This window comes from Schistocerca nitens, chromosome 2 (assembly GCF_023898315.1).
Source record: "Schistocerca nitens isolate TAMUIC-IGC-003100 chromosome 2, iqSchNite1.1, whole genome shotgun sequence".
Classification (NCBI taxonomy): Eukaryota; Metazoa; Arthropoda; class Insecta; order Orthoptera; family Acrididae; genus Schistocerca; species Schistocerca nitens.
In genome coordinates this window covers 279,998,609-280,024,636 of record NC_064615.1, presented here as the reverse complement: position 1 = coordinate 280,024,636, position 26,028 = coordinate 279,998,609, and the positions used below count along the sequence as shown (strand labels likewise).

General features: G+C 42.5%; 1 protein-coding gene across 1 annotated transcript in view; it reads right to left on the bottom strand.

The window, feature by feature from the left end:
* The window catches only part of LOC126234984 (uncharacterized), a 187,844-nt gene that overhangs the window by 91,236 nt on the left and 70,580 nt on the right, over nt 1-26,028 (bottom strand). Inside the window, exon 6 of the mRNA XM_049943723.1 lies at nt 25,128-25,303. Coding sequence (XP_049799680.1) covers nt 25,128-25,303 — 176 coding nt within the window. The remainder of the gene's footprint in view (nt 1-25,127; nt 25,304-26,028) is intronic.

Sequence of the window (26,028 nt, the reverse complement as noted above, 5' to 3'; positions counted from 1 at the left end):
TTCGGCGGAGATGGAAGTTAGACAGTCAACTTAAGCATTCAGCTGAATGCTACAGCTCATCATCCGTAAGCATGTCTATGATCCAGTAAATGGAGGGTCCAGCTATATAAAGCTTCCTAGACATGTAGTTAAGAAGGCATGTATCAATATCAAAAATCAAACCAAAAATCTTGTTTCTCACAGTCAATTCTGTCTTGCAAAATAATTATTAAGCAGAATCCAGAGTGTCCAGATAGTTACTATATGCATAAAGATACTATGCTCAGTGGCATATCTTCGATGGTATCGAGTTCCTGGTAAAACTTCAGGAAATGCTTAAATTTTAGGCACAGAATAAGAAACACCAGGTTTTGGTTTATGACTATTTCCTGGAGGAACGCAACTCAGACGAGAAGCCAAGACATGATAAACATGTAGTAATCAAATGGTTCAAATGGCTCTGAGCGCTATGGGACTCAACTGCTGAGGTCATTAGTCCCCTAGAACTTAGAACTAGTTAAACCTAACTAACCTAAGGACATCACAAACATCCACGCCCGAGGCAGGATTCGAACCTGCGACCGTAGTGGTCTTGCGGTTCCAGACTGCGGCGCCTTTAACCGCCCGGCCACTTCGGCCGGCTGTAGTAATCAGACCCCTCCATTCCTCAAAATTTTTTGGTGAGCGTACCAAGCATGTGACCATGCTGTTATTCTTAAATATGTAAAATAAGATGAAATACATTTATTATTACTACTGCTCAGGCTCAGGTCCCAACTCATTTGTTTCCAATTAAGTAAACACAGGTGTAAAAAGCATATCTGCTTAACATGCCTCAGTGACTTTTCGTCAAATATGTTATTAACGAAGCATCTAGCAGACTGAACTTCCAAGGACTTTGTACATTTTCTTATGCCTACTGAGGAAAACAAATTCAAAAAGTTTAAGGGTGCTTACCAACAAGTATCACTCCCATTTGTGATGTATGCCAATTTTGAGTGCCTCCTCAGTCCTGTGACCTGCTGTGATGGTGACCCTGCCGCCTCACATACTACCTTTACAGGAAAACACGTACCATATGCAACAGTGTACAAGACTGCATGATCCTATGATTCGAGTCTTAACAGACTCAAGTCATAGGTCAGGGATAATCCTCCGGATTTTATTCTCACTGAGCTTGACAATCTCTCATTGGAGGCTGATAAGCTTTCAGCAACACCATTCCCATTACCAAATCGAAGGAGAAGGAAAATTTCTACAATTATGCGGTTCACCGTTATATTTGTGGGCTGCTGTTAGACAGAAATGCAGAAACTCCTCATAGGAACGACTCTCATCTTATGGGAAAGTTATGTAACACATGAAACTTGAAGCATAGATTACCACAACACATTGCCGTTTTCTTTCATAAATTATGAGGGCATGACACTCACTTTCTTATTCAGAACCTGAATAATTTTGGTACGGAGAAGGATCAGGTCAGTGTTCCACCTGAAGCTGTTGCAAAATATACACTCCTGGAAATGGAAAAAAGAACACATTGACACCGGTGTGTCAGACCCACCATACTTGCTCCGGACACTGCGAGAGGGCTGTACAAGCAATGATCACACGCACGGCACAGCGGACACACCAGGAACCGCGGTGTTGGCCGCCGAATGGCGCTAGCTGCGCAGCATTTGTGCACCGCCGCCGTCAGTGTCAGCCAGTTTGCCGTGGCTTACGGAGCTCCATCGCAGTCTTTAACACTGGTAGCATGGCGCGACAGCGTGGACGTGAACCGTATGTGCAGTTGACGGACTTTGAGCGAGGGCGTATAGTGGGCATGCGCGAGGCCGGGTGGACGTACCGCCGAATTGCTCAACACGTGGGGCGTGAGGTCTCCACAGTACATCGATGTTGTCGCCAGTGGTCGGCGGAAGGTGCACGTGCCCGTCGACCTGGGACCGGACCGCAGCGACGCACGGATGCACGCCAAGACCGTAGGATCCTACGCAGTGCCGTAGGGGACCGCACCGCCACTTCCCAGCAAATTAGGGACACTGTTGCTCCTGGGGTATCGGCGAGGACCATTCGCAACCGTCTCCATGAAGCTGGGCTACGGTCCCGCACACCGTTAGGCCGTCTTCCACTCACGCCCCAACATCGTGCAGCCCGCCTCCAGTGGTGTCGCGACAGGCGTGAATGGAGGGACGAATGGAGACGTGTCGTCTTCAGCGATGAGAGTCGCTTCTGCCTTGGTGCCAATGATGGTCGTATGCGTGTTTGGCGCCGTGCAGGTGAGCGCCACAATCAGGACTGCATACGACCGAGGCACACAGGGCCAACACCCGGCATCATGGTGTGGGGAGCGATCTCCTACACTGGCCGTACACCACTGGTGATCGTCGAGGGGACACTGAATAGTGCACGGTACATCCAAACCGTCATCGAACCCATCGTTCTACCATTCCTAGACCGGCGAGGGAACTTGCTGTTCCAACAGGACAATGCACGTCCGCATGTATCCCGTGCCACCCAACGTGCTCTAGAAGGTGAAGTCAACTACCCTGGCCAGCAAGATCTCCGGATCTGTCCCCCATTGAGCATGTTTGGGACTGGATGAAGCGTCGTCTCACGCGGTCTGCACGTCCAGCACGAACGCTGCTCCAACTGAGGCGCCAGGTGGAAATGGCATGGCAAGCCGTTCCACAGGACTACATCCAGCATCTCTACGATCGTCTCCATGGGAGAATAGCAGCCTGCATTGCTGCGAAAGGTGGATATACACTGTACTAGTGCCGACATTGTGCATGCTCTGTTGCCTGTGTCTATGTGCCTGTGGTTCTGTCAGTGTGATCATGTGATGTATCTGACCCCAGGAATGTGTCAATAAAGTTTCCCCTTCCTGGGACAATGAATTCACGGTGTTCTTATTTCAATTTCCAGGAGTGTATTTCGTTCTCCAAGCTGATGACGCCAAGAAGTAAGGTCTGCTTCCTTGAATCGCTAAGTTTTATGCAGGCACCACTCCAGAAAATTGTTGAAAATCTGCCTCAGAAGGATATGGATATCACCTGAGCTGCATTCCCCGAGCAGGAAGAGTTTCAACTGGTACTAGGAGGGCCTCTTTTCCATACGAGATCTGAATAGTATGAGAAAACTCAACGAAATCAAGCTAGCTAACACAGCATTTACAGCAACATTACAAGTGACGCCATAATCGATGCAGAGTATGTGCTTGCTGCGAAGGTGTGGCAGAAATTCAACATCTCCACTTTAGGAGAAATGCACAGCTTTACATTAACACTTACGTACACTTGTTTGTGGATGTTTTCGAGAAATTCTGGAGTCTATGCATTGCACATATCCTCCAGATACCACATCTTACTACATAGCATCTGGGTTGTCTTGGGATGCAATGCTCAAGAAAAGATATTGACCAATGCTAACACTCTTCTTTTCTTTGAGCTGGGGCTCTGTGGGGACTTTGTCAATGTGTCCATAGGCACCTTCGTATGTTCGAGAGGTTGAATGTGCCCTTGATTTGAGTTTCATCAGGCACTTCGACGTTAATAACCTATACACGCACATCATGCAACAGTCACTGCCGATTGGCAAGTTCTCGTGACAGCCCAAAGAAGAATGAAAGGGATTAGCTCGAAAAATGTGATAACGACTGATTCCGATGTGCTGGAGACAGAATCCACCTCCTCTTCGAGGTTGCATGACACATGGGCCAATTTGCCACTGTGTCTGGAGCAACTAGTTCCACAAGGGATTCCACCCAAACCTGATGACAACAATGGGATATAAGTGGAGATACATTATTCACTTTCATAATCTCCTGAAATGTCTCAGAGTTTGGATGAGGGTGCTTAGAATCACCTGAGCTACCTCCTTCCAGCAATCCCCTTGGTTGAAGGAATATGTTTATTTTAATATGACGTTGAAGGCTTCCCAGATGTGTAAATTTGAGAAAGATTTCTTCAAATTAATGAACAAATCAGTTTTCGGCAAAACAATGGGAATTTAAGGGAAGATCATGAAATTTTGATTAGAACCGAGTAGGATGGGTGCTGTGGTATTAGAAAATGCGTTGCCAGACCAAATTTTAAATGGATCATATTATTCAAGGAGAACTTCGTTGCAGTGGAATGTAAAGTTTGCAGTAGAGATTACGAAACGATGCATTGTGCAGCAACAGGAGCCCTCTCTATCGCAGTGCTGCGCCTCAGCCGCAGCATTTGCTGCAGCAAACTTGTATTTGATGGAGAGAACACGATGTGTACACTGTGCTGCAGTCTGAAGTCGGACTGTCGCCTCATGACGACAAAAGGGGATGACGGGATTGAAACTTTCCCATTATTAACTGTTGAGAGAGAGGGTGTGAGGAACTCTGACTGAGTGAAAGGGAGAGAATGAGTACACGATGTGTACACTGTGCTGCAGTCTGAAGTCGGACTGTCGCCTCATGACGACAAAAGGGGATGACGGGATTGAAACTTTCCCATTATTAACTGTTGAGAGAGAGGGTGTGAGGAACTCTGACTGAGTGAAAGGGAGAGAATGAGACTCAGTGTCTGCCAACAAAAATTGTAAATATCTGGGCACCATATCATGGACAAAATATTCTAGGTCAGAAATATATAGACTCACGTCACTTGTCATGTAAACATAGTAGTTTTTAAGTATCACCTGCCGCTAGCTGTCCAAGGCTGAATAGTTTTAAGCATGGAAGTGTATATGTACATAGATCAGACTCCATCAAAACTGTTGTTGTATAACAACCATGCAACTGCCACTATTGGAACTATCTTACCTGTAGTGTAAGAATAAAAGTACCTCGGCATTAGGTTTTAGCGTAAGTTTATTGTAACTATTTCAACCAGTGAATTTTTTTTCTTATTGTGTAAAAAAAGTATTACTGCGTTGAATATTAGAACCGAATTGTACGTCAAGAACCAAATTGTACCTCAAGAATCAAATTGTGTCTGGGAGTACTGAATAAATAGAAAAGTTATTTACCATACGTCTTGGTTGTTGTCATTTACAAATAAAACTGCCCCAGTTGTATATATTAAGGCTGTGCAAGACACCAATGACATTAGTTTTGGACATGAAGGTGAAGCTTACCATGGAAGAAAACAAATTGCATAGAATGACTGCATAGAAATACACCTATCATGCAGTACGAATTGACTTATGGGAGCAAGAGACACATGACTGTGTCCACTTTCAAAGACAAATAGCCAACATGTCTAAAAGTATATCAACAGGGCTTGAAGAAAACGACAGACATGGTATCTTCGCAAAGCTGTATGCTATCAAGGTGGAAGCAGGGTGAAAAGAAATCATACATAGATCGTCAAGAAAAATTCATATATTCTTCATCCAACTTAAAGAAATTTTACACTTTCGTAAGCAGGCGCAGTACTATTTTCGCACAACTTCTTCTTCTTCTTGAGACAATGGAGAGCAGGGCACCTATAGAATTCCAGATCTTGAATAGTGGAAAACTTGAAGATTCAAAGAACCGATGAGATTTTTGCCTTACCTTTGATGTAGATGATGGTATCCGTGCGGTCGAATACTCGTAGCGATGTCAGCGTATCTTTACTGAAAATACCATCGTCATGCCAGTGAATTTTTGATAGAAACATGTTAAAAACTTCGTACTCCTCCTTGTTTTACCATACTTCACATCCTTCAAAGACCACAGTTATGCAGTATTTGCTGAGAATATCTCTGTTATACCTGCACCTTTTGTGTGTACTGTGAACACAAAATCTTTAAATATGAATTGCTTACGCTCATCGTTGTAGAAACCCTGAGTGTCTGCAGGGGTGTTCACACTTTGAGATAACATTATGAAATGCTCTTGGTATGGCCCAGCCCTTGTTTCTTTATTGTACAACTCAATAGTGGTGGGCAATAGTTAATCATATTGTTATGTTGAACTAGAGGATACGCTGGAGTGTCAAATTTTATGGAATCATTTGCTATTTAGCCTCTTCTATTGGTCTGAAACAGGAGTATCATAAACCTCGGCCTCTCCAATTGAGTAGACATCTTAATAGCCCACATTTGTCTGCTTGCTGTCGCTAAAACTGGCTACTCACAACCTTCCCATGAATGTAACGATGACGGTAAAAATACACCGTCATTCAGAACTTGTAAAAGCCTCAAATGTTGCTCATCTGATCATGTGATGTTTCCTGTCCTGACAGGTCGCTCCTAGTCGAGGTCACTCCTGGATCTGTTTTAGATGTAGCCATAGAATGATTTCCTCGCTACGAAAGTTGATGTGTTGGTTATTCTGGTCCACAGTCCAATGGCTGATCAGTTACTGAGAGGTAAACAACGTTGTCAAGATCTTAACGATCTTATTCCCTGTTCCAACTAATGGGAAGAATCCGTAAATTGTATGAATCATTTTATTCTAGAGATAGGAGATTGTTGCGATATTAATATTGTTGACAGGTGTAAGTCCCTTTGCAACCCTTAGGAGGTCATTAGAGTCTCTACACCCTCCCACAGGTTAAGACCCCTACCAAGTTTCGTGAGGCCATTCTTAATCAAGTGATGTTTAATTTGTTTTGCAAACTAAAATTGTTTACATTTAAATAATACTTACATTGACCGAATTCACACACGTTCTCCACTCCCACAGAAGGGGTAGAAGTGTAAAGGATCAGCCAGACAATAGTGTATTCTACTTTATTATAAGAGCTTTCAAACGATAGATTCATTTCTCTGGTTACGGCCAAGCCTCGGCCGGCAGTGTTGGCCGCCTGTAAATTCTTTCGTCCCACGGTCTAGTAACAGAAAGTCAGCACCGAGGAAGGGCACCTTGGCCACGCCCATCCTGTACACTCGGTAACATTCGGAATGCTGCTGCATATCTCCAATTCCTATCAGCACAATACTTAACTCACACTGCTTACATCAGTCGGTGGAGAGTAAATCACCCGTAATACTGACGATCGTTCTTTTAAAGTCAGAGTATATGTCACTGCATCTGAACCTCAGCTGATGAGTGAGTGTTTAATGCAACTCTTTACGCATACTTAATAAACATTAGGAAGAACGTGATGCACAGAAGCCCACACAAGTATTATTAAAGTCTTACAAGGGGAAGGCCTCAGACACGGCCAACCGATTCGGCTCAGATTTGGCAGGACGCTTGTGTACAACCTAAAACGAAGGAATCTAAGATATTTTGGGTCAACACCCCCACGTTTTTCAGAAAATGACCCCTAAAGGTTATGACGAGCGATCGACTCAAAATTGGCGGGATCGATAGATAATTGTAAATAGAGCATTTTTCATCATTAGGTATGGGGTCTGAAAACGCACACTTTTCCAGATATCGAGGTAAGAAACTTTTACAACTGCAGCGTCTGTACCCACATGGTTAACGCCCGTCGCCGACAGCGCCGACAGCTAAAAGAAAGAAAAAAAAATAGCGCAACGGCCAAGGTAACTGGCTGGGAATCGGAAAACCCGGGTTAGAATCTCGAAGAAACCTAGCTGATGTTATTACTCTCGTTTGTATTTTTCCATATCTCAATTGATAGAGATAGGAGGGTTAACAAGGTAAGTAAATCAATAAGGAATGATAATAATAAGGTAGGCAAACTAATTTCCCAAACGCCGTTAGTTAGTAAAGTATTAAACTCTTAAGCCTTGTCACATGAAAACAACTCCGAGTAAAAGTGCTGCGACCTTCTCACGAGGGATCGCAGATAGCCAACCGTGCGACCCTTGTTTACAACGAAGCACGGGACAGAATGCACGCGGGGAGAGTTATGTTGTCCCGATTGCCTCTTCGTCATATCATATGGAAGGAACAGTGTAGCTGTCGAAAGATTGCATTCATTAGATGCTCTTGGTGCCGTGAGTATATATGTTTCGAATGTTTATATGACAAGTACCATCCATCTAGTTATTCGAACAACAGTGAGGACACGTAACAGTGGCTGGAAGAGCCATTGTGCCCGCATCTCGTGGTCGTGCGGTAGCGTTCTCGCTTCCCACGCCCGGGTTCCCGGGTTCGATTCCCGGCGGGGTCGGGGATTTTCTCTGCCTCGTGATGGCTGGGTGTTGTATGATGTCCTTAGGTTGGTTAGTTTTAAGTAGTTCTAAGTTCTAGGGGACTGATGACCATAGATGTTAAGTCCCATAGTGCTCAGAGCCATTTGAAGCATTTTTGAAGAGCCATTGTAAAGTCACCTAGAGTAACATTTTAGTTGTTTACTATCCCAAGAGGTTTGAGAAATTTATTTGCCTACCTTATTATCATTTCTTGATTTACTTATCTTATCAATTGAGATATGGAAAAATACAAACCAAAAGAATAACATCCACTACGTTGCTTCGAGATTCGCAGCCAGTTATCTTGGCCGTTGTGCTATCGGTGCTGTCGGCGAAAAGCGTTGACCATGTGGGTACAGACGCGGCACTTGTTAAAGCTTCTTACCTCGATTTCTGGAAAAGTATGCGTTTTCGGATCCCATACCTGATGATGAAAAATGCTCTATTTACAATTATCTATCGATCCCGCCAACTTTGAGTCGATCGCTCGTCATAACCATTAGGGGTGCTTTTCTCAAAAACGCGGGGGTGTTGACCCAAAATATCTTAGATTCCTTCGTTTTAGGTTGTACACAAGCGACCTGCCAAATCTGAGCCGAATCGGTTGGCCGTGTCTGAGGCCTTCCCCTTGTTAGTAGCGATGAAAATTGTACAACAAATGTCTTCAGAAAGTGAGGTATCGTAACTCCTTTGGTGGCTGCAAGTCTCCAAAAGAACCGAAATAGTAGACGCTATTCATATTTTTCTAGCATATTCCACAACCCAGGGGCTTCCTGATCATCAGCAACATCTAAATTAACAGTTCCACATTATCCAGCTTTCTACATAATCTTTGCTTATGTATACCACGTAGACTCCACATGGAATCTTGGAATCCTGATTTTTTTCTTAACAGACATGTGCAGATCTGTATATGCAAGCAATCTATCTGGTAGTATAGCTAACAAGCACTTTTCGTGAAGAGACCTACTCCTTGCTCTATGCCGGTATCCTTACTCGCACGTATTGCCTTGGCCGTATCAGCCAAAATTCGATCTGCAGCGTGACGTCCTGCGAGATCTTTATCTTTTGCGTACGCAATGTTGTGTTCCAAACATACCTTGTCACGCATGTTAAGTACCTTATCACCACGAGCCACACTTTTTAGAAGCTTTAAACCAGGTCGATAGCACTTATACCGCAGATTGTTCAATCTGACTAAACATTTGTCGAGAATACCACCCATAGTGTGTCTCCTATCGTGCATGTCATGCTGCTGTGCTGGTTGTGATTTTGGAACCCGACTATATAGCATATCGTCAGGGTCAATACAGCTGTTTCTGAGCTCTTCTGAAATTCCCCTGTGTAAAAGCATCTCGAAATTTCAGGGCCACCGCTATCCTTTAAGATGTAAATTAGGGGATTTGTCTCTGCACGTTGGAAATTGTGAATATCTCACTAGGCCAGTTTGGGAGGTATAGTTTTTCAAATGTAGTCTTGTGTTTTGAGATACCAAATCACACACATTAAATTTTGGGGTACATGGATTCAACATTTTAAAACGATATTATACTGTATTCATGAGTCCAATATCACAAACATTGGTTAGTTTCAATTTTATTATGCTATATTTTGTTTGATTATACAGTCGAATTTTTTCTGGCAGGATAACAGTCCAGTTGTATGAGCCACAAGGATTAAAAAACATCCAGCTATCCAGACAGAACTCTTGAAAGTTCTACCTGTACCTACCATCATTCACTGCTCTTGATTTATCAGTAACGGAAACCTGTAGTGTGTGTGATTCAAGCAATCTGTACATATCTTTAGAAAATCATTGGATGACATGTTAGTTCCCACATGCACGCAGTAAATGAGTTTTAAATTCAAATTGCATTGTTCGAAAGATGTAATGAGAATTAAATTATCCCTCAACAGCTGTTTACGGATTACGGAAAGTGGGTGATTCAAATTAAATACATCAACACCCATATGTCGACCACTACAGAAATATAATAAACCATTTAAGTAACAATAGGATTATTCTAAAGCTTCTTTTCCATGTGACCAAACAACAAATGTATTATCCACATATCGATACCATCGACATGGTTTCTTACTAGCTTCTTCCAGAGCTAATTGCTCAAATTTTTCCATTCAAATATTAGCAATCGTAGGACTCAGTTGGTTACCCATGGCCACACCATCAACCTGCTCATGAAACTTATCTTCCCACAGGAACTGACTAGAGGTAAGGCAGTGTATGAAAAGAGCAGTCAAATCCGCTGGGAAAACATCCGCTATGTAAACCATAACTTGGTTAGTGGAATCATAGCAAATAAAGACATTATATCAAAACTGACAAGAATATCGTCAGGACCAAATGTTTGTCCCTCAGCTTTCTCAATAAAATGACTTGAGTCTTTTACATAAAAATCAGTTTTGCCAATATGCCAATACACATACCGAGAGATACTTGCATAAGGATTCATATCATCATGCACAACAGAAAAGAGGTCTAATTAAAAGTCTAGTGGACAGACCTAAAAGGATTTGTACGCCGGAACACCTGGACGCCGAGTTAAAACACCTAAAGCAGGCTTTTGAGAAGAATGGGTACTCTAGTAAGAAAATAAATAGAATTTTGGGACTGAATAACAGGAGGCCTAAGGACAACGATAGGACACAGCGATGGAAGAACACACTTTCTCTACTCTTCATCAAAACGTAACGGATCAAATCGGCATGATTCTAAGGAAACATGACGTTCGACCGATTTTCAGACCAACTAAGAAAATAGGCCAAGCACTTAGTTCCGTTAAGGATGAACGTTCCCCTCTGTCTGCAAATGGTGTATATAAGATTCCGTGTACGTCTGGCAAGGTCTACATTAGAACTACAAAGAGAAGTGTGAATACACGGTTGAAGGAACATAAAAAGTCTTTGCCGACTAGAGAAAACAGACAAATCAGCCGTGGCGGAACATACTCTTCAATCAGGTGATCACGTAGTGAAATTTTCGGAAATTGAAGTTTTATGTACTATGACGAACTATTATCCACGGCTATATAGAGAAGCCATCTAAATATATAACAATGGGGATAATTCTAACAGAAAAGAAGAAGCCATGAATCTCAGATCTACAGAATCGATGAGAATTTTTTACCTTTGACGTAGTATAATATATAGTTAAAATATTTTAGCTTTGACAAGGTTTATCTATGCTATCACCTGAAATACAGACCACGCACACTTTCCACAGTATTTAGGCCGCTCTTCGACGTCCGACTCGTCAGTCGGCAAGACTCAGAACAACAAGAAGCACCTCCGAAGTTGCCCAACGTAGCCTTGGACGAAACGTCAGGGATTGAAGAGTTCCATGGACCACGGCCATACAACCCAGAAAAATTCTCAGCAGCTGAAACATCCGGTCGTGAAAGCTTTCACGGTATGATTAATTTATTAAATTATAAAAACATAATTTTTCGAACTTTTGGACGATTACGTAATAATGAAATCTTATCTTGTAGTATGAATGATGTCAGAAATAGAATGGTACAAAATCCAGTATTAAGTCATTTGCTAAAAATAGAGTAACTGTCATAATACAAAAAAATGGTAGTAAAACTTACGTAAATTAGACACTGAATTTCACTGTCAAAGCACTGTTCTAATCTATAGCTTGTGGCATAATTTATAATTTTTATTACAAAGAAATATCAGAGTAAGTGCTAGGTAAATGACAGTCCTTACCAATGAGTAAATTCAAATACTCTTTCTGCTTGCTGCAATTTCCACAGTCAGTATTACGGTGAGTAACGTAACAAAATGTTTCTGTCCACAGCCAGTAAACAATCTTACTTTAATTGAGCTTGTGTGGTGTGAAGTACTTGAAAGTGTACGTTAAGTACTGTTCCTACGTTATGACGCCACTAACTTTTCTTACGTAATATTACTTACGAAATTATTCTTTTTGTGGTGAGGCACTGGCGACCGTTGGTTCTTGTCATTAATGACATACTTTGAAATTTTTTTTTCCAAAGTTTCCACTAACTGCTGTTAATTAAAAAACGTAATAAAAATGTATGAAGTTAACCGAACTTATTTTTAATCGCCATTGCTAAGATACTGAGCAGTGTCGATTCGGTTATAACTTCATCTACTTCTCTCCGTTTTGCATTATTATTCGGAGTAAATGCCTTTTCCCCGCAGATTAGGGATTTTGGCTAATCGGTCATATAGGAAAGCCTAACTAGCCGAAGTGGTAGGAGGGTTATACACATTATTATTATTATTAATATTATTATTATTACAAGTGTTCATTTTTCTACAAACGCCTACGCACACCAAAACGTAATGCAGTCGGTATTATGGTGGGGTGGATAGAACATCAGGATTTCGTTGTAAGTTACTGGTTCTGTGATGGTACAGAAGAAGACCAGAAGAAGAAGAGGAATGGGATGCTCGTACCTGATAATATACGAACAACAACTGTAGGTCCATCCAAAAGTAGCAAGCCAAATGTTCTCATGTCACTGCTAACACACCCAGATAGAGTCCCCTATGAGTATTTATGTTATTTCCAAAAACACTGTTTCAGCTAAAGCACCAGTTACTGCAAAAGTTTCTGCAGGGTGTAACATACACAACATTCAATCACAGCAGTCAAATCCCGCTGGCATAAAAAGTAAAGCCAAATACTGAGCCCACGATTAACGATGTTGCTGTGGAAAACTAGGATCAAATTCTACGATATTTCTGTTCTCGTCGTCATATGGGTGTTGATGTATTTAATTTGAAACACACACTTTCCATAATCCGTAAACAGTTGTTGAGGGAGAATTTAATTCTCATTACAGCTTTCAAACTATACCATTTGGATTTGAAGCACATTTTCTGCATGCATGTGGGTACTAACCTGTCATCCAATGCTTTTATAAAGATATGTACGGATTGCTAGAATCACACACACACTACAGTTTTCCGTTACTGATAAATCAAGAACAGTGAATGATGGTAGGTACAAATAGAACTTTCAACAGTTTTTTATTTATAGATACGAAAGAACTGATGAGTACATTAGCTTACATCATACCATGGACAAGTTCGCACATATGTCAGGCACTCTGCCTGAGAGGATAGGTGTGCAGAGACATAGAATGAGTTTGTACATAGATGGAAAATTTCAACTTCTTTAACATAAAGTAAAGGAGTTAGAGTTGTATATCAGACGCTTCAACACTGATCAACGACTTAGATGCTAGAGTTAAGAAACTAGAGACGTACACCTAATTTATTCTGAGAAAGAAAGTAGCTGTGAAGATGATGGAACTGAAAGAAAGAACAAGACTTAACTGTAAGGATCATAGAACTGAACTGAAGGTATATAAGGTGCATCACGCAAAATAGTCCACTCACTTATTATATAATATGTCAGCTAATCATAAGGTCATGTACTATGGGAGGCAGTTCGAAAACTGCTGCTGGTAATACTGCCGATCCGAATGAGGTGGTTTCACTAAACTCCGAGCTTAGAGCGACAGGTATAATCGAATAAGTTTGGAAACAGTAGATCGAGAACTGCTGTATAATAGATTCAAATGTATTTTGATGGTTGTTGATATATACTCCCAGTTTTCCAGCGCGTTGCCTGTTAAATTCAAAACTTGGGAGATGTCACGGAGGTGTTTAAGCCTTTGCTGTGGTCAGATATGAATCGTTGCCACGACAATCCCCAAACCTATCACAGGGGACAGTTTTACAATAGGTGTTTCAAGTCTGTGTTGCAGTGGTATGGAATAAGTCATTATTCAACATTCACCCACCTTAAGGCTAGTGTCATGGAATGTCTGAATAGCTGGATGTTTTTTAATCCTTGTGGCTCATACAAATGGACAGTTATCCTGCCAGAAAAAAATCGACTGTATAATCAAACAAAATATAGCATAATAAAATTGAGACTAACCAATGTTTGTGATATTGGGCTCATGAATACAGTATAATATCGTTTTAAAATGTTGAATCCATGTACCCCAAAATTTAAAGACTACATTTGAAAAATTATACCTCCCAAACTGGCCTAGTGAGATATTCACAATTTCCAACGTGCAGAGACAAATCCCCTAATTTACATCTTAAAGGATAGCGGTGGCCCTGAAATTTCGAGATGCTTTTACACAGGGGAATTTCAGAAGAGCTCAGAAACAGCTGTATTGACCCTGACAATATGCTATATAGTCGGGTTCCAAAATCACAACCAGCACAGCAGCATGACATGCACGATAGGAGACACACTATGGGTGGTATTCTCGACAAACTTTTAGTCAGATTGAACAATCTGCGGTATAAGTGCCGTCGCCTGGTATAAAGCTTCTAAAACGTCTGGCACGTGGTGATAAAGTAATTAACATGCCTGACAAGGTGTGTTTGGGACACAACGTTGCATTCGCACAAGGTAAAAAATTTTAATTTTGACCGATGTGTGTCCAATGGATGAAGGTATCGGTCAGTAATTTTAAATATATATTGTAATTAACAGAAAAACTAAACAGGCTTTAACTTTGGGGTTCCATGAAAGTAGAAAAGTTCATACGAATGAAACAATAAACGGTCGCCATCCCAATTAGGCACATTAATTTGTAATATTATGTTCAAGAAAATTGAAGATTCGTTGTTGTAGTGACTTTCATTAAGGCTCCCTTTAAATAGCACACTGGATACAAACGAATACAGGGCAATCTAAGTTATGGGTAGCAGTAATTACCATTAATGCACTAACCAGTAGTCATAGAAAGCAAAATTATACCCAGCTCATGATAATAACAGTCATAATAACGATAATTACGTGACTCAATATTGAGATGTTACTGCAGGAACCACCGAACTAAAATTGGACATGGATGGACTTATGACTTAACAACATATAAATTCCTCAAATTAAATTAAATGATACTACCATTACACTGTATATACTCCCATTTACAGCAATGTATCAGATTTCTTCACTAATGAGAATATCCCAATTATCTTTCTAATATGAGAAGAATATAGTGGAGACCCATAAACTGATACTGTATAACTAGTCAAACTCTATCATTATATCAGTAGTAAGATTCAGTTCAGCTAAATTTAACTCTTAGCCTCACTTGGAATAGTTTATGTTTTCATCCTCAAAAGCATATTATTCAACACTGAGCTCTATTAACTTCAAAAAAATCGTTCATGATAGCAATCAAGGCTAAATTATGTTTCAAATAAGATCAATTTATGTGCCTTTTTCATCACCTGTGAAGCAGGTGAATTTTTGTACATTTAGTACACAGAAATAAATTACTAGTTTGTTAGAAAAAGGATACTCGGGTGTCTGAACACTTAGGAGGGGATCCTACATCGGTTAATGCTTAGGATACAAGTTATGGTTCTAAACACAGGTTTATTTCATCGACATCCCACCAACTCTTCCGAATTCTTTGCTTTTCTTGTCAGACAATGTATAATGCTTCATCCTGACAGACAGTGAAAGGTAGGGTAAATTAAATTGTGTTTTCCACAAAATTCTACACAAGGAATACAAAGTACACTACTTAATAAATGTGTCATATGTACTTACTTGTAGTACCAGTTATTTTGGCACTTTCGTCCCATTTACAGTACGATATTAAATGATTGTTATAATTTTGTTTCTACTATCTCACAATACACTACGTTCTTTTAGACCAGTGATTAAAATCGCGAACATTGTAACTTAAAACATAAACCGCAAACCACGTTCGCTCTGCGCCTGTTGTCAAACCAGCTGACAGTGTCCACTTAGTCGCATGATGCGTTGCAGGATGTCCCGCCCAAGTGCTCCCACGTACAACGATTCAACCACTAGCGGCCGGCCTGATATTGTCGAGCTGTCGCTGCGTTCGTAACACAGCACAAAGACGCACCCCGTTTTAAAAAATTGAATAAACTACGTTTTACAGCCCAGCTAGCGCAAAACACTCATTCATTTACAGGGACATCAAAACAAACCTACGTATCGTACACAGTGTAGACAAAGGAATAAAGAGGCATCCTCTGGAACAATTACAGGTTCCTACTCATAACAATAAATCACCCCACACCATTTTAACTGAACGAACAGAATCAGCAACAACCCATTTTTTCAAAATGTCAAAGAATATTTAATCTCTGTCTATCTCTCTCTCACTCACACACACACACACACACACACAACTTTTCACAATGATACACCTACCCATCAGTCTCTATCTTGTTGCAGTACACACACACACACACACACACACACACACACACACACACACACAATTCACGCAGAGCGCTAAAGTTTATTCTATAAGCTATGGTAAATGTATATTAGACATCAAGATAAATGTCCAACGTAATTCCAGCACTAAAATAGTACTTGAAATACCATGCAAGCTCGCTGTTTAATAGATTTCATAAGTAGCATATTTCAAGTACGTAATGCAAATTTATGTTAATTTTGCAAGACTAAATACACTATGTGTTCAAAATTATCCGAATACCTGGCTGAAAATGACTTACAAGTTCGTGGCGCCCTCCATCGGTAATGTTGGTATTCAATATGGTGTTGGCCCACCCTATAGTCTTGATGACAGTTTCCACTCTCGCAGACACACTTTCTATAAGGTGCTGGAACGTTTCTTGGCGAATTGCAGCCCATTCTTCACGGAATGCTAAGGAGAGGTATCGATGTCGCTCGGTGAGGCCTGGCACAAAGTCGGCGTTCCAAAACATCCCAAAGGTGTTCTAAAGGATCCAGGTCAAGACTCTGTGCAGGTCAGTCCATTACACGGATGTTATTGTCGTGTAAGCACTCCTCAGGTACTCGATCGTGTTGAAAGATGCAATTGCCATTCCTGAATTGCTCTTCAACAGTGGGAAGCAATAAGGTGCTTAAAACATCAGTGTAGGCCTGTGCTGTGACAGTGCCTCGCAAAACAATAAGGGGTGCAAGTTCCCTCCACGAAAAACACGACCATACCATAAGACCACCGCCTCCGAATTTTACTGTTGGCGCTACACACGCTGGCAGATGACGTTTACTGGGCTTTCGTATACCCACAACCTACCACCGGATCGCCACATTGTGTACCGTGGTTCTTCACTCCACACAAGGTTTTTCCACCGTTCAATCGTCCAGTATTTACGCTCCTTACAACAAGCGAGGCGTCGTCTGACATTTACCAGCGTGATGCGTTTCTTATGAGCAGCCATTCGACCATTAATTCCAAGTTTTCTCACCTCTCGCCTAACTGTCATAATACTTGCAGTAACTCCTGATGCAGTTTGTAATTACTGTGTGATGGTTTGGGTAGATGTATGGCTATTACACATTACGACCCTCTTCAACTGTCGGTGGTCTCTGTCAGTCAACAGACGAGGTCGGCCTGTACGCTTTCGTGCTGTACGTGTCCCTTCACGTTTCCACTTCACTACCACATCGGAAACAGTGGACCTAGTGATGTTTAGGAGTGTGGTAATCTCACGTACAGACGTATGACACAAATGACATCCAATCAACTGACGACGTTCGAAGTCCGTGAGTTCTACGGAGCGCCTCATCCTGCTCTCTCATGATGTCAATGACTACTGAGATCGCTGATATGGTGTACCTGGCAGTACGTGGCAGCACAATGCACCTAATATGAAAAAAGTATGTTTTTGGGGGGGGGGGGTCCGGATACTTTTGATTACATAGTGTATCATATAAATTGATCTGTACTTACTGTCGCCAATGTGCAAAACAATGTGCTGAAGAAATAAACTCTCTGCTCCAACTCCAACTCTTAGAACGTAGCTTTAATCTTGCTCTTTGCTTCATTAAGTTTTTAAAGCCTGTGGAAGTTGTTACCTGTGGCTAAATTTGTGAAGTGGTGTAGAATTAACGTTACTGGAGGACATAAGTTTTGTTTTCTAAAGCAATGTGTGAACCAAGAGCAAATCAATAGATACTGCTAACTTTAAGAAATGTCGACTAAATCGATGTCATAAAGTAAACGCGTACATGTACCGTTTATACATTTTGTAACTGATCCAAGACCCTACAATGCTGCAAACATGCAGGGAACCAGTGACTTTGTCAAATTTCTCAAAGCGTTTCTTAACATTCTGTCAACAGTTGCAATATTTATACTAGGCTTCTAGTTAAAAACCTTACATTTCTCTCAAATTTGAACTTTTTGTTGTAATACCACTTTTATATTCACTGTTCACTGATAACTATGTATCGCTTTTTGTAGGCTCAGTAGGACAGGATTGAAAATGAAACTGAGAGGTTAGAAACTACTTCCTTTTTTTTTTTATGCAGTGGATTATCAGTCTTCCGACTCGTTTGATGCGGTCCGCCACGAATTCTCCTCCTGTGCTAACCTCTTCATCTTACAGTAGCTCTTTAAACCTACGTCCACAGTTATTTGCTGGACGTATTCCAGACACTGTCTTCCTCTACCGTTTCCGCCCTCTACACCTCCCTCTAGTACCATGGAAGTCATTTACACATGTCTTAACACATGTCCTATCATCCTGCCCCTTATCCTGATCAGTGTTTTCCACATATTCAAGACTGAGCCTTTGCATTTCCCTTTTCAGATTTTCTACTTTTCCTACGACGGTCAAGCTTTTGACATTCCACGCCCCGACGCGTAGTACGTTATCCTGCCATTGATTAGTGAATCTTTTTCTCACCGTAAGCTCCCCCTTGGCAGTCCCCTCACGGAGATTCGAATGGGGGACTATTCCGGAATCTTTTGTCAATGGAGAAATCATCATGATACTTCATCAATTACAGGCCACATGTCCTGTGGATACACGTAGTGTGTCTTTAATGCTGTGGATTCCATTGCCTTCTGCATCCTGCATCCTCATGCCGTTGATCATTGATGATTCTTCCACCAGTCCGCCTCCCCCCCCCAGGACAAGAGAGTGCCCTGAACCTCCGCTCTCATTGACAAGGCCGTTGGCAGAATGAGGGTGACTTCTTATGCCGGAGGTCATCGGCCAAAAATGCTGATTATCAATCAAAATTTAAGCAGCGGCGTGATTAGAACCTGGGACCGTACATGTTTTGATCATGAATCAAAGACGCTATCCCTCGTCCATAGGTGCGCCCTACTTGATTGCCATAAGTATTGAAACTGTGGACAGTGTCGTTAATAAACGGTTTAAGGGTATTCCATTAGAGTTTTGGAAAGCATCATCTACAGAATTACGAAGAAAGCAAGAGCTGACAAGTGCGAGAATTATCGCACAATCAGCATGACAGCTCATGCATCCATTATGCTGACAAGAAAGATATATAGAAGATAGGAAAAGAAAACTGAGAATCTGTTAGATGACGACCAATTTGGCTTTAGGAAAGGCAAAGGCATCAGGGAGGCAATTCTGACGTTCCGGTCGTTAATGGCAGCAAGATTGGAGAAAAATTAAGACACGTTGATAGGATTTGTCGATTGGGAAAAAGCGTTCGACAGTGTAAACTGATGCAAGATGTTCGAAAATCTGAGAAAAATAGGGTTAAGTTGTAGGGGAAGACGTGCAATACACAATATGTTCCAAGACTAAGAGGGAACAATAAGACACGAATAACATCTACAAAGACGTTCTCAGATTAAAAAGGGCGTGAGGCAAGAATGTGGTCTTTCGCCTCTTCCTTCCAATTTACAGATGGAAGAAGCAGTGACGGAAATAAAAGAAATATTTAAGAGTGGGATGTATTGAGGGTGAAAAGATATCAATGATAAGATTCGCTGATGACATTGCTATCCTCAATGGAAGTAAAGCTCAGTTACAGGATTTATTGAATGGAATAAACAGTCTAATGAGTACAGACTGAGAGTAAATCGAGAAAAGAGGAAAGTAATGAGAAGCTGAAGAAACTAGAACAGCGAGAAACTTCCATCACATTTAGGGCTAACCTAGTAGACTAAGTTAAGAAATTTTGCTATTTTGGCAGCGTTCATGATGGACGGAGCAAGTAGGACACACAAAGCATTGGCAAAAAGGGCATTCCTGGCGAAGAGAAGTTTGTCAGTATCTAACAAAGATATTAATTTCAGGAAGGAATTTCCGAGACTGTGTGTTTGTAACACGGTAATGTACGGTAATGAAACAAGGTGTGTGGGAAATCCTGAACAAAAGAGAATTGAAGCATTTGAGAGTAATATGGTAAGGGACGTGGAGGAAAGGAAGAATCAGCAAGGAAAGAGACAAATGGAAAACACTGACAAGAAGAAGAGGCAGGGTGACAGGACATCTGTGAAGAAGTGAGGGAATAAATTCCATGGTTCTAGAAGGAGCTTCTGAAGGTAAAAACTGTAGAGGAAGACAGATTCGAATACATAAAGCAAATAATTCAGGACATAGGTTGGAATTGCTACTGTTAGATTACAAGGTTTGCACTGGAGATGATTGGTGGGCCACATCAAACGAGTTAGAAGACTGATGATTCAAAAAAAACGAAAAAGAAAAAATATAAAGCTGCTGTTAGCACGACTCTGCAAGCGACAGAATCTGAAGAGGTGTGTGACCTGGGTGTATGAACTGCTCATGAATGGCGTCGCACTGTGTTCTGTGTTGTTGAGCAGCAGTTTTGCACTACAACAGACGACCATTGTTGGCCAGTATGGCACCCGATTGGGAAGAAGCACCATTTCTTCAGTGCTTCGGAGAGGTACAGCAATGTTTCTCTGGGTGTGGTGAGCCATTGGATACGCATCCACGTGACGGCTGGTAGTGATAGATGGAAGTACGACGGCACAGTGGCCCGTCAGCGACATCATGCGTCCCCTTACGCGGCAGTGTCGTGGTGTCATTTTTCTGTAGGACAATGCTCCTTCACACATGCCACTTGGCCCTGCGAAATTTCTACGCGATGTTGACGTAGTCCTGTGGCGCATGGTCCCCTGATCTGCCGTTGACACAGCATAGGTGACACCAGTTTGACGTCGACTCCGTCCCAGTACAAATATTCGGGATTTACAGGACCAGTTACAGCAGTCGGGGGCCAAAGGAAGGCAACGAATCCACATTCTTTACAATTAAGTCCGACTTCTTGCGGCAATCTCTAAGTAGCGAGCATGGGAGATATGGACAGAGACTGCGGATGGGTGGCGCTAGGTGGGAGTGTTGGCCGGCCGAGAGGTGCGCCGAGGTAGTCCGCGCAGTTGCCATGAACTCTGTGTCTGCGTGCCGCAATGGTTACCCCAACTGCATAGTCAGCAGGAAATCCCGGTTTCAAACCTCTGTCGGGCACAAATTTTCACTCATCGCCGCTGATTCCGCCTCAAGGCCCGATGCAACTGATATCAACAGTCCCTTCCCTTCCCTTTCCCTTCTGCTCCCTCCATCTTCAATTTACATACAATGTACCACAGCTATGGGTTCCTCGTCCGAAAGAACGAATGGTGTCTATTCCCTCTGACATGACCGATAAAACAGACACCACGCATTCATATAAGTGTACAGGTATTTTAGTTATTCACTTTTCTTTTTGATTCTGACTGGTGTCATGCAGCTGCCCCGGACTCCTCTCTTGTGCCATTTTCTCTATCTCAGAGCAACAATAACACTGAGTGTTCTCATTTTTTTATATGCATAAAGTCTGTTTGTAAACATAACTTACGATATATTTTCACATTTACCAACATCCAGAATGAAATATGAATGCTGTTGACGACCTCGCCCTGCCTACCAGAGGGATTTTAACAGTTCTCTCCTAGCAGTGTCACCTGCGGCAGTGTCAGCTTAATCCTGCAGCTGGCAGCGAAAACCGCTCTCGACGTCAGGCGAAGACAAATCGGGATGCTGTTCAAACATCGTGGAAATACAATAACACCATTAATTCGAACATAAACACAATAATTGGAAACCATCAATTTGGCAGAGAAAGCATGGAATGTCACTTCAGATATAGCCGTTGTTGTTTGTAACGCAAAAGGTATTCTTTGCAATCACTATTCTACAAAGTGGTAAATTACTGTTGGCGAATACTGTTAAATTCGTCTGGAGCAGATGTACTCAGGAACCGCACACACACACACACACACACACACACACACACAAAGTCAGGCATTTACCAGGAAAAGCATCTGTGAGAAAGAGGAACTAAGCACAGGGAAAACTGAAGGATTACAAAGACGAGGTGTTGAAACATCCACCATCATGTTTGGAATAGTATTGGTTCCATCTGTTCTCTTGAATGTATTTTATGTTTGCGTTTTATGCACCCCAGGGATATCAAGTAATAAGCGTAGCCTTCATTTCCTGTCACTCATTTTTTTCATTTTCCTCTACGAATAAATTGACTGTTTGCATGAACTGGAGAAAATCGGCTCCCTCAATAGCATGTTCTAGATTTTCATCTCAAGCTTTACCATTACGTAGACATGGAACTTTGCATACTACTTACTTTCTCCATGTGCACATAGGTGGCTGCTCGAGAGAATTAAAATAATTGTAGCCTCGTAATAGAAAATCGTTTATTTTATTCCTTATTTCTAATTATTACATATGCACTGCTGACAGTTTTGTAGAAAACAAACTAATATACCACAATCTTCAGTAAAATTAACGCTGTCCTAAACAGACAGGGCTCAGAACTAAGAAAAAGTGGCAGAAATAAAACCTCAACTGATTCCAAGCAATGACTTTCTAAGGTAGTGCATAAATTCTGGCTTTTCCATGTGTTCGTGGGTATTAAGTGCTTGGGGCATGTCATATTCCTCAGTTATTTGAGTACGGTCATAATTACACAAATCACTCAGCTAAGCGACGTATATAATACCTCACTCGATGAACTGTATTCGCCTCTCAGGTGTCTCCCTAAGAAGAGCAGATGATGAACTCCATTGCGACGTCTGTGCAACACCAAGTATCTTCAGCTGCGTGGTTTGGTGACAGCACTGCTCTGGGTGTTACACAAAGCCAGTGTCTGCCGGCCACTGCTAAGGACGTCACGAAGCGCTTCCAGCCGAGTGGGACCGCCAAAAGAGCATAATTTTGCTGGAACTCGCACTGCGACGTTTCTGTTTCGCTGCAAGTCATCAGGTGACCACATGAAGCGTAGCCTCACACTGCTTGCAGCTGCTGCCAGAATCAGTGGCATGGCACTGCCAGAAGACTAGGAATCTCTGCTATAGAGTTTACTATGGCGTTTCTGCACCGCTTTGCATCTTCAAATGACTAGTTGCATGCTCTGGCCACCGTCACGATGAAATGTGGAACCTCCAATGGTTCATCGCTACTGGTAGAGTCCTTCCGATTGTGCTGAAGCCCGCCAGTCTGATGTTTCTGTGACACAGCACGAATTCAGGCGACTAGGTGAGACGTAGCCTGCCCCAAGGAGTGACGATGTGCACACCATAGAGACGTGACTATCTTGAGCGACTCTGGTCGCATGGAGCTTCTGGAGCACCACGCGACTTTCCTGAATGTTCCATTTAGAAGTTTCTGCAATGCAGTGCAGTATCTCCAGATGCGTCTATGAGTGACCATGTGAGGCCCACTTGCCGCTACCATGATGATATTGCTCCGATCTAGTGGACTAGTGTAGCCAGCAGTCCGCTCTATCCCCCACAGCAACGTTTCATCACACATCTCATCTTCAGGTGAGTAAATATGACATACCCAACCCTCGTAATGGCTCATATGTGCTGCCTGCTGGCCGCTACGAGGATTGTCCTCAGAATTATGTACTACTATTATAAAGGTCCCCCTTGTGACGTTTCTGCAACACCATATATCTCCAGATAACTATGTATAAGGTAGCCACGAACTGGGTGATGATGATGATGTTTGCTTTGTGGAGCACTCAACTGAGCAGTTAAAAGCGCCGTAGAAAGTCCCAATTTTTACACAGTCCAATGTTGCCACTATCACGAATGATGATGATGATAATGATGATGATGATGATGATGAAATGATGAGGACGACACAAATACCCAGTCCCCGGGCAGACACGAACTGGATGTTAGCTGGCTGCCGTCAAATGATTATACCAGCCATCAGGGGCACATTAGTAAAGAAAAAGCGTGACAATGGGACATTTCTGCAGTGCTGTGCGTTTTCATGAAGAAATGTAAGGCCGTCAGGTACTGAGAAGGACCTGAATGTACAGCGTACCTGCTGCCACCTCGATTGTTTTGCGCAGATTCAAAGGAACTGCGTGAGTTGAAAGAAACTAGAAGTCCGATGTTTCAACGCATCTGATTGACCTCAAGTGCCCAGATTTGACACACGAATTCCTGGGAAGTGACTCATACATACTACCTTCTTCTCTTAGTCACTCATTACGGGACTGTCGAATATGCAAGCGTGATACACTAGCCCTTGTGACGTTCGTGCAATAGTGCACATCTTGAGACAAGAAGGAACAAGGTTTCTGAAGTGACCTGCACGTTCATGTCGCTACCCAAAGGAAGATAAATCTTGTATACCCTTCATGTCATAGAACTGAGAGAAAAGTGTCTGATGTAGGAACTCCAGCAGTGACATTTCGGTGATGCTATGTTTCACGCAGAGGTAGATAGACCCTCGAAACGACGCCTCCAGTGCTGCCTGCTGTCAAAAGCTAAGATGATGATGCACGACTCAAATTTCTCTGAGCTTGGAGAAGAAGGATTCTGTTGCAGCTCCGAGAGTGACGTTTGTGTAATGTAGCATGTCTTCAGATTAGATGACAGGCAGTCAGGCCCTTGAAGTGGCTGGTAAGTATTGCCTGTCTGCACACCTGCAGTGGAAACGTGCTGTTTTGAGACTGCGGTACACCACTGGAATTCCTACTGTAACTTTGCACGATACCCTGAGCATCCTCAAGTGATTAGATGTGCGGCGCTAACGTTGTGGGTGTCTTACTCCTAGTGCGACAGTGGTGCAGTTCCCAGTTGTGGCATTTTTACAACGCCGCTCATAATCTGGTAACTAGGTAAGAGAGCCATCCGCACGTACAGTCCACTGCCCATCCCTGGGATGACTTCGGGCTGCTGCCTTAAGTGTATATGAGCCCATTAGAGCTCCCGCTGCGACGTTTCGGCGCACAGCGCGTCTTCAGGCGGCTAGCTGACAGGCAGCCAGGCCCTGGGCGTGACCCGCACGTAGAGGCCGCCGGTAGCGGCCAGGATGATCTTGCGAGGCTCCAGCGGCACGGGGCTGTCCAGAGAGCGCGAGCAGCGGCGGAACTCGAAGCGCGACAGCAGCGCCACCAGACAGGCCTTCACCTCCACCAGGCCGAACTTTTGACCTGCAGGACAGCACCACACACGGGTTAAGGCGGTCCACACGTGTCTTCAGCATATATGTGTTGACATTCGCAATATGTCTGAAGAGTCTTACATTGGTGTACAAAAATTAGGAACGAAAGTAACTTGCGCATGATGTCTCACTGCGAAGTGACATAGTTCGATGAAACTTGTATCGCACATAGAACATACAGAGGCTAACTGAAAGACACATGCTATGAGATGAACAGCAATTACACTTTCAGTCAAAGATAATAACTGCATTGACATCATCATGACTCATTGTGGTACCATGGACAGGATGTGTATTTTAATTAGTTGTGTGACTGCCACGGGTGGCAATGCATGCTTTGCAACGTGCTTGCTTGTTGGCCACAAATTCGGGAGGGAGTTGTGATACGACGTTCCATTCCTACACTAGCGCAGTTTACAACTGCTGTGTGTCGTTGGTGCACGTGAACGTACTGCAGTACGTCTTCCCACCGCATCCCTCTCATGTTGGATGATATTGACGCCAGGGGAACGGCAAGGCCAGTCCATTTGCTGAATATATTTCCGTTCCAACATTTCTTCCACCTGCACTGTTTGATGCCATAGCGCTTTGTCAACCATCAAAATAAAATGAGAGCCGAATGCCCACCTGAAAAGACGCACATGCGGAAGGAATATTGCGTGACAAAAACCGTAACCAGTGTTCAAAGATTTGAAGGTCAGTACGCCCATACAA